General features: G+C 38.2%; 2 protein-coding genes across 4 annotated transcripts in view; both read left to right on the forward strand.

Annotated features, from left to right (window-relative positions):
- The window catches only part of cusr (Copper-only SOD repeat protein), a 16368-nt gene extending 10068 nt beyond the window's left edge, over nt 1-6300 (forward strand). Inside the window, exons 6-10 of one of the 2 annotated variants that reach the window (XM_032529518.1) lie at nt 163-295; nt 391-505; nt 4170-4294; nt 5381-5461; nt 5773-6300. In XM_032529518.1, coding sequence (XP_032385409.1) covers nt 163-295; nt 391-505; nt 4170-4294; nt 5381-5461; nt 5773-5867 — 549 coding nt within the window. In that variant the 3' untranslated portion in view covers nt 5868-6300. The remainder of the gene's footprint in view (nt 1-162; nt 296-390; nt 506-4169; nt 4295-5380; nt 5462-5772) is intronic. The other variant, XM_032529528.1, reaches the window with a different exon arrangement.
- A 115-nt stretch (nt 6301-6415) lies between these two features.
- The window catches only part of xpnpep1 (X-prolyl aminopeptidase (aminopeptidase P) 1, soluble), a 13997-nt gene continuing 6363 nt past the window's right edge, over nt 6416-14049 (forward strand). The window contains exons 1-5 of one of the 2 annotated variants that reach the window (XM_032529544.1): nt 6416-6687; nt 11815-11939; nt 12334-12397; nt 12989-13093; nt 13391-13483. In XM_032529544.1, coding sequence (XP_032385435.1) covers nt 11823-11939; nt 12334-12397; nt 12989-13093; nt 13391-13483 — 379 coding nt within the window. In that variant the 5' untranslated portion in view covers nt 6416-6687; nt 11815-11822. Of the gene's footprint in view, nt 6688-11324; nt 11569-11814; nt 11940-12333; nt 12398-12988; nt 13094-13390; nt 13484-14049 lie in introns of those variants that run through there. The other variant, XM_032529537.1, reaches the window with a different exon arrangement.

The following is a 14049-nucleotide window of genomic DNA, read 5'->3' on the forward strand; positions in this document are numbered from 1 at the left end:
AAGCACCGGTTTTAAGTCCTATATAAATATATATATTCTGTGCGGGACAAAACTTTCAAGCAGAGCAGAGAATTACATGTCATATAATATGCAATGTTCCCTTTCAATTCCACTTTAGTGGTTGATGTGTAATCCACTTCCTTCTTTCTATTCCCCCTTCAGAGCTCCAGCTGTTCACTATTAAACCAGCTGAGCTGTGTGGTGGGAGAGGTGTCTGCAAGACAAGGCCCAGTGAGCCTGACTCAGGGACAGCTCTTCACTGACAGCAACATCCAGCTTTCTGGAGACAACACAGGTACCACACTGATAAAAAAATAATAATTCAAAATGTATTTAGCGGTGATGTGAGTTAAAGGTTTCAATAAAACATAATGTTATCTGTGTTTGTAGTGGTCCACAGATCTATGCAGCTGAAGAACGGAGACAGCATCATTGCCTGTGCTGACATCCTCCCAGATTCCCCTTCAGCAGGGCAGACCTTTCCCACCGTGACTAACTTTAGCAGGTGAGTGTAATAAAATATAATATGAATATGAATATACCCTTTCAGCAGAATACTTTGGCAAATCTTTAATAATTACCCTGAGCAGAACCTAGAGATCTATTGTCTCGTGGATAACAACACATTCCAAAATAAGTGTCTTGCCTGAAAAGTGAAGCCAGTGCAGAAGTTCCTTAAAGTTGCATTCTATCTAATTTCCAGCAGGGGGTCTCCACTTGTGCCAAAACAAAGTCCTTTTCTACAAAGTCTTTTGGAAAATGACCCTACTTCTCATTTGAATTATCACCTCAGTAAACATTTTCCTCCCTTACTCCTTAAAAAGGATAAGGATTCTACATTGTGCTCTAGCTATTGACCTCTGAGTCTGCTAAAGTCTGATTTAAAAATATTTACAAAGCTAATCCTTTAGAGTCCAATATCTCGAAATTTGTGAATTCTGACCAAACCAAAGATAATGTTAGACGTCTTCTCCACATTGTTGATGCTGCAAAAGACAGTAAGAGGCCAATGTCAATCCTTTCTCTCGACGCAATAAAAACATTTGACAGACTTAAGTAGTCATTCCCATGGTCAGTCTTAGAAGCGATAGGCTTTTGTAACACTTTCATAGGTATGATTAAAGTGCTGTATTCTAACACTTGAGCCCGAGTCTTAACCAGTCGCTCCTGGTTCTCTTTATTTCCAGTTTCTCGAGTTTCACGCCAAGGTTGCCCCTTGAGTCCTGCATTATTTGTCCTCTCCCTAGACCCTCTGGCTCAAGCCATTCGCCTATTGATTATGGTATCACCAATATTCATTTCCAATACACAGCATGGCCTTTCACTATTTGCGGATGATTTTTTGTTTTTTTAGAAAACCCCTCTCAGTCTTTACCCCACCTTCAATCCTTATGCAGGGAGTATGGAAACTTATTAGGCTTTAAAATGAACTGGTCAAAGTCTGCACTACTTCATTTAAATTATTCTACTTGCAATTCAATCTCTGCTAACATCCCCATTGTTAAACAGTTAACATTTTCAGGCATTTAAGTTTTTCCTTGCTTAAATCAGGTTATTAAGCATAACTATTCTGTTGCCCTGAACAATGTTTTAAAAGATATGGAAAGATAGATGGGTCTCCCCATGTCTATTCAAGCCTGTGTCTTTGTGGTCAAAATTAATGTTTTACCGAGGATTAATTTTGTGAGCTCTATGCTACCTCTCTTCCCTCCTTCTGACTATTGGCATAATTTGCAGTACCTAAATTTATCTGGAAAGGTAAGTGTCCGCGACTTAAGATGTCTACAGAAGAGGAAGGAGGATGCTGGCATTTCAATTCCCAACTTTAAACGCTATTTTTGGTCCTTTGTGTCAAGACCCCTCCTTACCTGGTTTGACTCAGATATGTCTGGTTGCATATGTTGTTTGTTGGCATACGTTGCTAAGTGCTATGACAGAACCATGGTCACTCCATGACGTTCTTTTTGCCAATATCTCTAATAAACAGTGCCAGCTATGCTTCGGCCCCATTATCTCACAACTTATCAAAACTTGGAGATTGGTTGAAACATATTGTCCTGTAGCATGTAACTAGCATACACGTTCACCATTGTTCAACACAGCACTCCTGATTGGTGGGAGGCCTATAACAGCTTCACAATGGTACCCCGCTCATTATCTCAGTATCTTCCTCACATTCTATCCTTATGCAAGGAGTGTGGAAGCGTGTCAGGCTTCATCAAAATCTGCACAACTTCATTTAAATGACTTGCAACTTAACCATCTCTGATAACATCCCCATTGTTAAGCAGTTTAAATATTTAGGCACTGAGGTATTTCCCTGCTTAAACCAGATTGTGAAACATAACTATTCGGTTGCCCTGAACAACAGTTTGAAAGACATGGAAAAATGGATGGGTCTCCCCATGTCTCTTCAAGCCCATATCTCAGTGGTTAAAATGAATATTTTACCCAGAATTAATTTTGTGAGCTCTATGCTACCCCTCTCCCTTCCTGCTGGTAACTAGCGTAAATTACAATCAGCAGTATCTAAATTCATCTGAAAAGGCAAGCGGCCTCGACTCAAGATGTCTTATTGTTTAAAGGCGCTGTTACTCTCCAGGCAATTGGTCTCAATTTTGTCATTTTTATTATAAACCTTAGGTATAAGGTGAGAGGAGGCTGTTTGACAGGTTTCTTAGGCTAAAAACTTCCCAACCTTGTCACCTGATTCATAAATATTATATCGGGCCCTTGTGAGTAGATATGTAGCCTTCTTTGTGGTGAGTGAATCATATTCTGCTTGTAGGCGTAATCTTTCTTTATAAAGAGCTAAAGATGTGAATGAGGAGTAATGTTCATCAATACTAGCCAAAGCTTGAGAAATGTTGTCAAGTTTGGCCATTCTTATTATTTTCATTCTAGAGGAATAACCAATTATTTGCCCTCTAAGAAAAGCTTTAATTTTCTCCCATAGGATTGAATGAGAAATCTCTGGGGTTTCTAAAAAGAACTGAATCTGGGAGGAGATGAAATTTATGAGTTCCTTGTCAGCTAGTATAGGAGTGGATTAACTCTCCAATGGCGTGATGGTTTGAAACAATTAGGTAACCCCATTTTAAAGGAGAGTGCACCATGGTCTAAGACAGAAATAGTGTGATATTGGCAAGACTCTATATTTCCCAATAATCTTTTATCTAAAAGAAAACAATCAACGCGTCTGTAAGCATGATGGACCCTGTAAAAAAAGAGAAGCCTTTTTTGTAAGGATATTTAAACCTCCAGATGTCAGAAAGACCAGTCTGTGCACAGAATTAATTGATCATTTTGACAGATTCACGAAGAGGCTGAGGTTTATTTGAGAAGCTATTCAGTGTGGTGTTGAGTACGCAATTAAAATCACCTCCTTTTATCAGATTTTATGTGTTAACGTCAGAAAATAGTCTCTTAAAGGAAACGTGATTACACAAAATTTGGAGCATAGATATTGATAATAATGACAAGAAGGGAAAATAACTGCACAGTCACATTACTAAATCTGTAATTAGTATCAGCAATCCCTTTCTCTGCTTGAAATACATGGCATACACACAGCTTCGTTTAAGATAATTAACAGAATCGTTTTTTAGATGAGTTTCCTGTATAAAAGCAGTATCTGCCTGTAACTGATTAATATAAGTTAATAAGTATTTTCTGTCTTTTCACTGTGTTATTCAGGTCCTTAGCATTAAATGAGCCATGACGCCAGACGAGCAAGGGAGAAAAAACAAAAAACAATAAATACAAAAAACAAAACAAAAACAAATGCTGTGTAGCCTATCTTTAACTGTTGTTCATGTGAAATCTCAGACACCCTGATGCTTTGTTTATAATACTATTGATATGACTATTTGTGGGTGGCAGTTTGACCTATCATTTCCTGTTGATAAGGTATAATAGGGTACATCCTGTATAGTGCATACTTTTAGCTGGTCATTCTAAGTCGCAAGGGCACGACCCCTTGCGGAAGAAAGTTACATATTGTCTGTTTAAGTTTTACTGAGAAATCCTTACAATCTCTGAAGTTCATTGTACTATTGTTTGATATCTTGATTTGATAAGAGGAAATACACTAAACAAAATCTTTATCCTAGTATCTTGTGGTAATTACTATATTACAAAGTCAATATTTGATTTCTTTTTTTGCCCAGATATGACTTCCGTAAGAGGGTTGCAGATGTCCTGCAGTTGGAGATAGCAAGAGTCACCATCCTGCCCAACTCTCCCAGGTCTGAAGTTGCTGGAGTATGTCAGCAAGTCAACTTCATGGTATCTGGTAAGAAGCCCTCTAAAATATGATGTTCCCCTATAAACTCAACAGTGGGCTAATTTACAAAGAAAATCACTTGTATTAGCTTTCAACAGATATCACCAAAAGCAAGGGCACTTGAAGTAGAGGGGTAGGAAGTAGCACTTTAGGCCCCTGGCTGGTGTGATCCCATCGCAAGATGGTTTCTAGTTGGAATCATCTTTTTACATGAGTAAAGAGACGATAAAGATGATTTGGGAAAAAAGGAAAAACAGATTAGCAGCATACAGCAAAAGGCCTGGCCTAATTTATGACCAGGGTTGTTAGGCTCTGCATTCACAAAGGTTTTTGTTTGTGAGGTATAATCTCAATATAGGGGGCTGCATGGACAGCATCTATAAGCCTGTAAATCTTCAGCTACTTCAGGCTTCTAGGACTTATCTGGGCAAGCTGTGTGCCCAGTGCTGTGTTCATCAGGAGGACAATGAACAATTATGGGCATTGAAAAATCTTTAGAAAACCTGAAAATTGCTCAGTAACCTAATGCTGGAGTTGAGTGTCATCTTCTGTCCGTTACACAGTCCCACGGCGGAACAGAGAAGTATCTGTGCAGAGGTTTCACACAGTATAGCACAGGACAGGCATTTATGCCCCTACAAGTCTCCCACAAGGTGGAGAATTTACTATGGCCATTATTGAGAGAAGGATTCCTTTACCATGCTATTAAGTATAATAGTACAGCAGGAAGAAGCACACATGAGAATTTGAGATGTGTGTGGGGATGATAACATTTTTCTGTGCTTGAGAGAATAGAAAATGAATGCAATTAGCAGACAGTGATCTTTGTCTGAAGCATAAGTACGTGCAAAGCAATCACACATACTTGACAACCAACTGAAAAGAAAACTTGCAATGTAATAGTAGTAGGCAACGGTATTTGTTATTTCTGAAATATTTAAAAAGGCACTGCAGTATTTCGTATGTCGTCATCTGACCTAGTGATGCAAAATTTGTAAGTCTACCATAATTAGACCTAGCTCATTAATGATAACAGTTCAGTAATCAGTCAGTCTGTGTGTAATTAATCAATGCCACATTGTCTGTATCTTAAAGGGGATGTCAGCACTGAACTTCTTCAGTCTGTCAAAACCAGCAAGAAGATGGGCATGTATAGAGAGTCTGACACATGTACAAGTAAGTGTGCTCCATAATCAGAGCAATGTGCATATCCATTGCCATGTTTTCAAAGATCATTCTTATTACATTGATGCATTACTTCTAAGCAAACCTCTTGTCTGATTCGGTTTATGATTTTTGAGGCGCACTTGAAGGTAGCATTTGGAGTGTCTTTGGTAATGCATTTTAATAAGATGATCTTGGATTACAAACGTTGCATACACTTAGTCATAGTTCTCTTTTATCTGAGTTCCATTTTTTTAATGTAATAATAACAATGATACACAAATAAAGAATAACCTGTGGTGACCTTTCTGATGTGATGCATTCAGGAAGTGCAGGTCCGCTGCTGATGCCAGGAACCTTCCTTCTTTGCTTGATGTTTGCTGCCACCTACCTGCTGCCATCCACAGTTTGTGTATAGCTCAGCCAAAGCATCAGCAAGGATGCATGGACCCTTATATTGTAAAACTGTGAATATGTTTATGAAATGTATCCCACAAAATGTTACAATGGTAATCTGATTTATTATCAACAAATAATAACTGTTTCTTTGTGCAAGTTGCATTTTGTAGAAATCACTTTAGGCAACAATAGATTAATTAACAGTTCATTGTAGCCTTCATAGAAATGCTCTTTTTTTTAAAAAAATTTCTTTTTTTATGTATAAACCAATCAATCAATAATTTATCACGTGAAATAATAATAGCATATGTACAATTTTAGTGAAATTGAATCTGTCAATTCCTTCAATATGCATTAAAACAGTAATATTAGTATGGGTATGTAAATAAAACATATTCCTGTCTAAATCTGTGTAAATGTCTGGGAAACTGTGGTTAAAATATAAAAATGTTTGTAAGCCATGTGACAATAACCTGGAGTTTTGTTCGTTAGACATCTCAGAACATGAATGTGTATGAGCATAGAGTATAGCCAAGTGGTGCTTTAGCATTAGGCTGCATTTAGCATAAACTGACTTGGTATTTATTTTACACAGCGATTAAAAATCAGTCACTGATGGTATCAAGTAACATTTGTTATTGTCCTGAATAGCTAGTGTAATAGAGAAAGGGAGGCGAGTCTAGATCTCTCTGAGTCTACTGGAGGAAACTGCAGTCACGTGACCACAAACGTCAACAACGAAATGGCAGCCTCCTGTTTTGTAAATTAACACAAGGTCCAGGCTGGTGAAGGAGCGCGTTTTAAACCCAAGCATCACATTTCCAAGACGAAACCACAAGGTGTGTATTCAACATTTCAATGGCTACGTTACCGGGGACTTTAACGTTAGCTAGCGGCGCTGTGGGGAGGGGAGCTAACGTCTCCGTGTGCAGAGAAGAGGGATGTTGTTGACCGTTCATATGAGAGAACGGTTGGTCACAATATGCCTGTCTGTAGCCTATCAGGCGTTATCAAAGCGGAGAGAAAAGCGTTTACCTAGAGCCGTAACATTGGGAAAAATATCTAGCAACTTTAAAACAAATATCCTGCGGCGTTCTACCACACCCACTACTAAAATGAACATCGACTCACTTAATGAATTTATTGACGTGTTATGGTTGGCCTGTTGATAATAGTGAATTGAAAAAATCGTCCGTCCACTTAAAACCAAGTTCTGTGTTTTTGTAGTCTTTAGATTAGAAAATCACAACCACTGTTTTTCTTATTGTTTTTGGTGACAGGGGCGTTCCTAAAATTAGAGACAGTATTCAAATTATACCGTAAGCTTCGGGGGGGGTACAGCTATTTTTTATTTTTGTAGATGGCGTCATACGCTCATTTGCGTATTTATGACGTCATTACGCAATCATTTGCAGAAAGCTAAGTGGTTGTGTCAGCAAGGTAGATAGGAAGAAATATAAATCTTTAGCAAAATAATCACAAACTCACTACGGGAATTTATATTAAATTATAACTTGTACTTAGGTAGCCTATATTTGAAGTAAAAAAAAAAATTCTACCAAGGGAAGTGAAAGATCGATAAAGAATTCTCAAAGAAGGCTTGTATGCCCTGGGCCAGGCCAGCTTAGCGGCGTCCATCTCCTTCTCCTAAAACATCCATGGTCGCGTATCGCCGTCTCTCGTGCCTACACCGGCCTCCGCACCCTGTCCCCCCACTATTTCTACCTGCTTGCAGTACACATGAGGAGTAAGCAGAGAGGGGAGTCACAGAACAGAATAGAGAGGAGACTGTTTTGGTGACCACAAAAGAGAGAAATACCTTGCGTGCTCGTTGGACAGTACTGGTGTCTTTTCAACAGAAAGTTGCTGTTTTGACAGCTAGTGAAGTGATATTAAAGAACCAGTCTGAACTAGAGATGTTCCGATACCAATGCCAGTATCGGTATTGCCTACGTTAAAGTAGTTTATTTATGTTATTTTTTGGTTATAACTGACTGTCAAACTGGATAAAAAAAGAAAGTTCTGTGGCATTCATTGTTTGTGTAAGTTCATGTTTAACAAAGAGTTTAACCTGAGCCATACCAACAACAAATATAGAAATCATATCGCATCCATACATGGATAGTAGTATACAGTTGTTAAAACATAATAAAATATGTGACACACTGGTATCGGATCAGTGCTCGGTACCGACCGATACGCAAGTTCAGGTATCAGAATTGGTATCGAGAAGCAAAAAAAAATGGTATCGGACCATCTCTAGTCTAAACGTATCTCCCTGTTGCGCTGTACTATTTCTCTTGTACGTAGTGAGGGTTTGAAAATCATATTTCATTAGATTATTTCCTGAATTGTTAATGATGGTAATACTACATTTAAATACATACAATTTTGGATAGACTAACATTACCAAACTATTATTTCCATCTCTTTTGGGCGGGTCCAATTCTCATCGACAGGGGTCGGAACCCCCCAGTTCCCCCTTGTAATTTGAACACTGGACATTGGGGGCTAGCCTGGACCTCTGTAGAAGCATAGACTGTAGCCTATATATTAATGGAAAAAACATCCGGTTCTAGCAAAGTACAGAACAGTATAAGAACAGTAAACCTGCGTTCTATCTGAGTTCCAGCAGGGGGCGAGACAAGCAGTTGCAAAAGGAGATTTGTTTCTGTAGAAAGTAACCCACTTTTCACTTGATATATTACCTCAGTAAAAATTTTCATAATGAGTTTATGGTCTCAATCGCTAGTTTTAAGTCTTCTGCAACACATAATTATGTTCATTTTTGTATTATTACTTGTTGATGTTAAAAACAGCAATAAAGCAGGGGGTGTTGTAGGGCGTGGCTATGATGTGATTGCCAGTGAAAGTGTGTAACGTAACGTAGGGTGTGAGCAGCTCCTCCCCCACTCCTCCCTCTCGTCTAAAATCGTCATATCTGCAACCAGGATGGCTGCGCCCTTAACGGCAAAATTGGACAACTCATAGCAGATCTCCACAAATGAATAGGTGACGTCACACAGCCTCTGTCCATTAATATTATACAGTCTATGTGTAGAAGGTAGGCTACCCCCTCTCCTCCATCTCCTCAAACCCCCACGAACAGTGCCAGGTTTTGAAGCAACCCTGCGCTTAGCTGCCAATGGTGCGTTCCAACGTCTGGCAAACCCAAACCCAGGAAAACTTCCCTGTATCTACGTCTATATCAGCGAATACTTTTTTTGACAACTTACCAGTCCAAAAACTTAAATTGTCTTTATCATTATGTTTAAAATGTGTAACATGCACTAATAGCCAAATCCAGAGTTATTTAATCTGCATAATGAATGTGAATTATGCATGCAAGCAGACCCATGGGACTGTGCCCAGTTGAGCTGTACTGCACAGCAGGCTCATATGATGGTTCTCCTGAGTTCCTTTTAGCTGTAGTAATGGATATATTGGCCGTAATTTATCATTTGTATTATCTTACAATACATCCTCTGGCTGTGTGCTGGAAAGCCTGTAAAGTAGATGTAATGTTTTTCTCTCCTCTGTTCCCAAATGGCTAGCTATTGGCTAACAGTCGTAGTGGTACCTAGCGGTAGTGGCCCATGTATTTTTGCCAACACAAATACTTCATCCCTGCATCATTCAGTTAAGTTGCAACAGAATACTTTACAACTGCTGTCATTAAACAGTTATTGATTGTTTGAGTTGTAAAAACAGTTGTGTATATGTTAACATTAGTTTAATGGAATATTAAAAGGTTTTCTTTCACTCACACACATTGGTGCAACACCATAACTAGGGGTGTGAAAAAAAGATCAGTTCACATTTGTATCGCAATTCAAGCTCCACAGATTCAGCCAGAGCACAGACCTGAATCCAATTGAACATCTGTGGGGGGATCTTAAGACGGCTGTGCACAAGAGGTGTCCTCGCAATATGACATATTTGGAGCACTTTTGCAAAGAAGAGTGGGCAAATATTGCCACGTCAAGATGTGCCATGCTAAAAGACTCCTACCCAAAAAGACTGAGTGCTGTAATAAAATCAAAAAGGTGCTTCAAAAAAGTATTAGTTTGAAGGGTGTGCACACTTATGCAACCAGGTTATTGTAAGTTTTTATTTTTTATTTTCCCCCTCAAAGATTTCATTTTGTTTTTCATTTGAATTGTTCACGTTATAGGTCACATTAAAGGTGGAAAAAGTTCTGACATGGTTTATCTTTGTCTCATTTTTTTCACAAAAACCTGGCATAATAACAGGGGTGTGTAGACTTTTTATATCCACTGTATATGTTTTTTCATTTTTCATTTTGTAATGGCCTGTATACTATCACTTGGGAAAAAAAACTACATTTACATATTGTGAATCGTTTTTGAATCAAAGCTTGTTATAAAAAAACTTGCCTAAAATTGATATTGAATCAAGTCCTGACATTTTCTGACTTGTATACCCCTAACCATAACGCAAATTAATGTTCTGCAATGTTAGGGAAAATATATGCAAAATAATGGGAGCTGCAGTTTTTTTAATGGAAATTTGATTTATTTACGAGAAAGCCCAGTTTTTCAAAATTTAATCCAGTGGGATTTTGGATCAAATCTTAGAAATGGGTTTTTCAAAATCAAAAACGGGATTCCGAACTATGATCAGACCATGTAAACCGATTTTACATTTGTTCTGGGTCAAACTTGCACTTTGGGTTTTTCAAAACTTGGAAATTGGTTTGGGATCTATTTGATCCAAAAGAAAAACAGTATTATCCTGATCCCATCAGAAGGGTGGATTCTAATTGAATTGGGTGAAGAACAAATTTTGCTTGCCCAACTGCAGAAGAAAACATTGCAGAGATATATCTCCTAAAGGCAGAGATGGAAAGAGCTGGTATCAGTCCTGTAAATGATTTTTGACTATTGGATAGTATTGTTGAAGTATTATATTGTTGTTGTAGTATATGTAGTATTACATGTTTAGTATTATAACAAAATAAGGAATGTAAAATTCCTTATTTTAAATGTTTCTGTTTATTACAGTGTTTCCGTTTCTCAAAATTAAAACAAACAATGGCTATTTGTGGCCAGTATTTTGCCTACCTGTTTGTTCTACCTGTTAGTTCCATTTAAGGCTCTGGTAAACAGGATTTGGTAATCCTGAAATTTGGTATTTGGATGTGATCCAATTCAATGTTTCTTTAAAAAAAAACTGGCATAAAAGTAAGATGGATCAGGTGATCCTGGATAGCAAAACACGATATTTCCAAATCCGGATCACTTTGATCCAGATTACATTTTTTGAAAACTGGGCCCAGAATAAAAGTATGCTGTAGGATCAGACGATCAGAGGATCCTTCTTGGTGAACAGTGGCAGAGGGTTTGTTCCAACATTTGAGGGGACATATTAAACGGGGGGTTTGTGGGTGGTACAAGGTATCTTAAGCATCAAAATAACACCAATTTATACTCCACTACAACAAATGTGAGCAGCGATCACCACCGGACAGGATCTTCTGGCCTTTGTTTTAGGCCAGGTCTGTGGAAATAGGTCACAGACCTGCCCACACCAGCCAATTAGTTATGTCCTTTTAATATTTAACTCCTGTGACAATTGCTTAATCAGCATGTTACAGTAGGTTAAAGATCCAGGTGTGGACTGTGACTTTAAGCTCCACGTTTATAGTCAGGTAAAGTCCGTTACTGTCCTGCTCCAGTCACATGAAGTCAACATGTCAGGTAATCTACGAATAATTTGGGGGTGTTTGAAAAACAATAGATGAATGTTTGTTAAAAGGGTTTGTTAAAGGGTAGTTGTGTTGAATTAGTGTTTTTCAGGATTGAACAGATTATTTTTACATCGTTAATGCCTAGGTGTGAAACTGTCCGCACATATTAAGGACATTGTAGCTCTGTTTTGAAAAAGTGTGCTATCAAGAAATATTACTTAAACATTATATTAACATGTTGTTTTCTGTCATTCAGACACTGGCATGACTCCAAAGATTACAGGTGAGCTGCTCCGGCAGCTTCGCCAGGCGATGAAGAATTGTAAATACTTCTCTGAGCCCATACAAGCTTACATTGTCCCTTCTGGAGATGCACACCAGGTAAGGAACATCACACACACACACACACACACACACACACACACACACACACACACACACACACACACACACACAAAACATACGTACATACTACATGTTTGCATTATTTAAGTCACCCCCAATTTAAACTAAGACGCTCAAGCACACACTCATGCAGGATCTTGACTTTGTGTGTGTGTCCTGATTCACTTATTATCGTCTTGTCTTGCATTCGCAAATAATTGTTGCCCTTTGCCAACTGCTCCTCCCTTTACCCCTCTCCTCAGGGCACAAGGCGTAATGTGAGGAGTACAGCAAATGTGCCGTTTAAAATGTCTGACTGGTTGATGGCCTCTTCTTATTGATTAGTAATGAAGCTTTTCTCTCTCTCTCTCTTTGCCCCCATGTCTTTCAGAGTGAATACATTGCACCGTGTGACTGCAGACGTGAATTTATCTCTGGATTTAATGGCTCTGCAGGTACATTTGGCTTGGGTGTGAATGGCAATGTACATGCAAGTTAAATAATCATCTAAAGTTCAAATCTTAGTTGGGCTGACCAGTGGCCACCCACATGCATTGTCTCATGTTCAATTTTGATAGTGCAGTAAATGTACAGTAGACATTTGTTTTTTATGATGTTAGCGGGGGAGTAGTTTTGGGCACGATGGCCTACTTTGGCAAGACTCACTGTGGGAAATCAACAAACTTTAAAAAGAGAGAAGGAGAGCTCACTTACTCTCAGACTGTTTGTTCGCTGCTTTCATTTCAGAGGCATATTGTATATCTTGATTCTTAGAACAGACCCAACAGCTTTGACCCAGTATCTTTCTCTAAAAGCACAACTGATACATCAGACGAGTAATACAATACAATACAATCCACTCTATTCATAAAGCACATTTAAAAACAACAGCGTTGAGCCAAAGTGCTGCATATTCATAAAGAAAAGATGTTCTTCGTAATAACAGGCCAGTAATAAACTCACCTCTTACATACTTTTACTTTCATCCATTGTACAAACCAGATCTTGGAAATTTCAAAATCTGTTGTGTGTGTTGTGATGTGCAGGTACAGCCATCGTCACAGAGCAGCACGCTGCACTGTGGACTGATGGGAGATATTTCCTCCAGGCCAGTCAGCAGATGGACAATAACTGGACCCTTATGAAAATGGGTAATGTTGATGTTTCAGTTCTACATAAAATGAAAATGAAAACAAACTCATAATGTAATGTAAGCTATAAACACAAACATTCTAGAGTTGTGGTTATTTTTTACTACTTACACGCATTTGTAAAGTGTATAACTGGCTCTTACCAACTTACCAATATTGTCCTATTTACAGTATTTCTGACTTTTAAGATGAAAAATAAATCTTCAAAGAAGCTGTGGGGTAAACACCGGTACGTGTCATATTGTACGTCTCTGTCATTGTTTGTGATCAGTTGTTTTTTTTTATAATCATGTCTAGGGCTGAAGGAGACACCCTCTCAGGAGGACTGGCTGATCAGCATCCTGCCAGAGAACTCTAAAGTGGGAGTAGATCCTTGGATCATCGCTGCTGGTAGGTAGCAGGACCTTTTTCCTCTCAGCGCAATCGATCAACATTACTTGTAAGGCCTCAGCCAGTAATGCAGCAGGAAATATGCATTGTATGAATTGTGTACATTTTTGCAACAAATTTTGAAATCAGTACTTTTCCCTGGAATCAATATTTTTTATTTTTTTATTTTACCATTGATTCACCTATAAATTCTTTTGTTAATACGGTTCCCCTGACCGAAAGAAAGTACTGCAGAAAATACATGTTATGTACTTCTTTACAAACAAAATAATTGTCATACTGACTGACATGTTATCTGCATTCTGCTTAGAAGACCATTATTTTTTAGAAATGTCTCTTGATATATTGTCTCTAGTGTATTATTCAACTTTTGATGTTTTTAAAGAAGGAAAAAAAAAATCACGATACTCAATACTATGGAATCCAAACCTTGCAGATTATAGAGAGATCTCCCATTGCACAATAACTTCATAAGCTTTTAGCTTGCTACATGTGTGCTATTATCATGTATCCTGTTTTCTCTTAACATCATGTTGTCAAAAAAAGATTGTGTGGGTTTTTTTTTT

This window comes from Etheostoma spectabile, chromosome 2, assembly GCF_008692095.1.
Source record: "Etheostoma spectabile isolate EspeVRDwgs_2016 chromosome 2, UIUC_Espe_1.0, whole genome shotgun sequence".
NCBI lineage: Eukaryota > Metazoa > Chordata > Actinopteri > Perciformes > Percidae > Etheostoma > Etheostoma spectabile.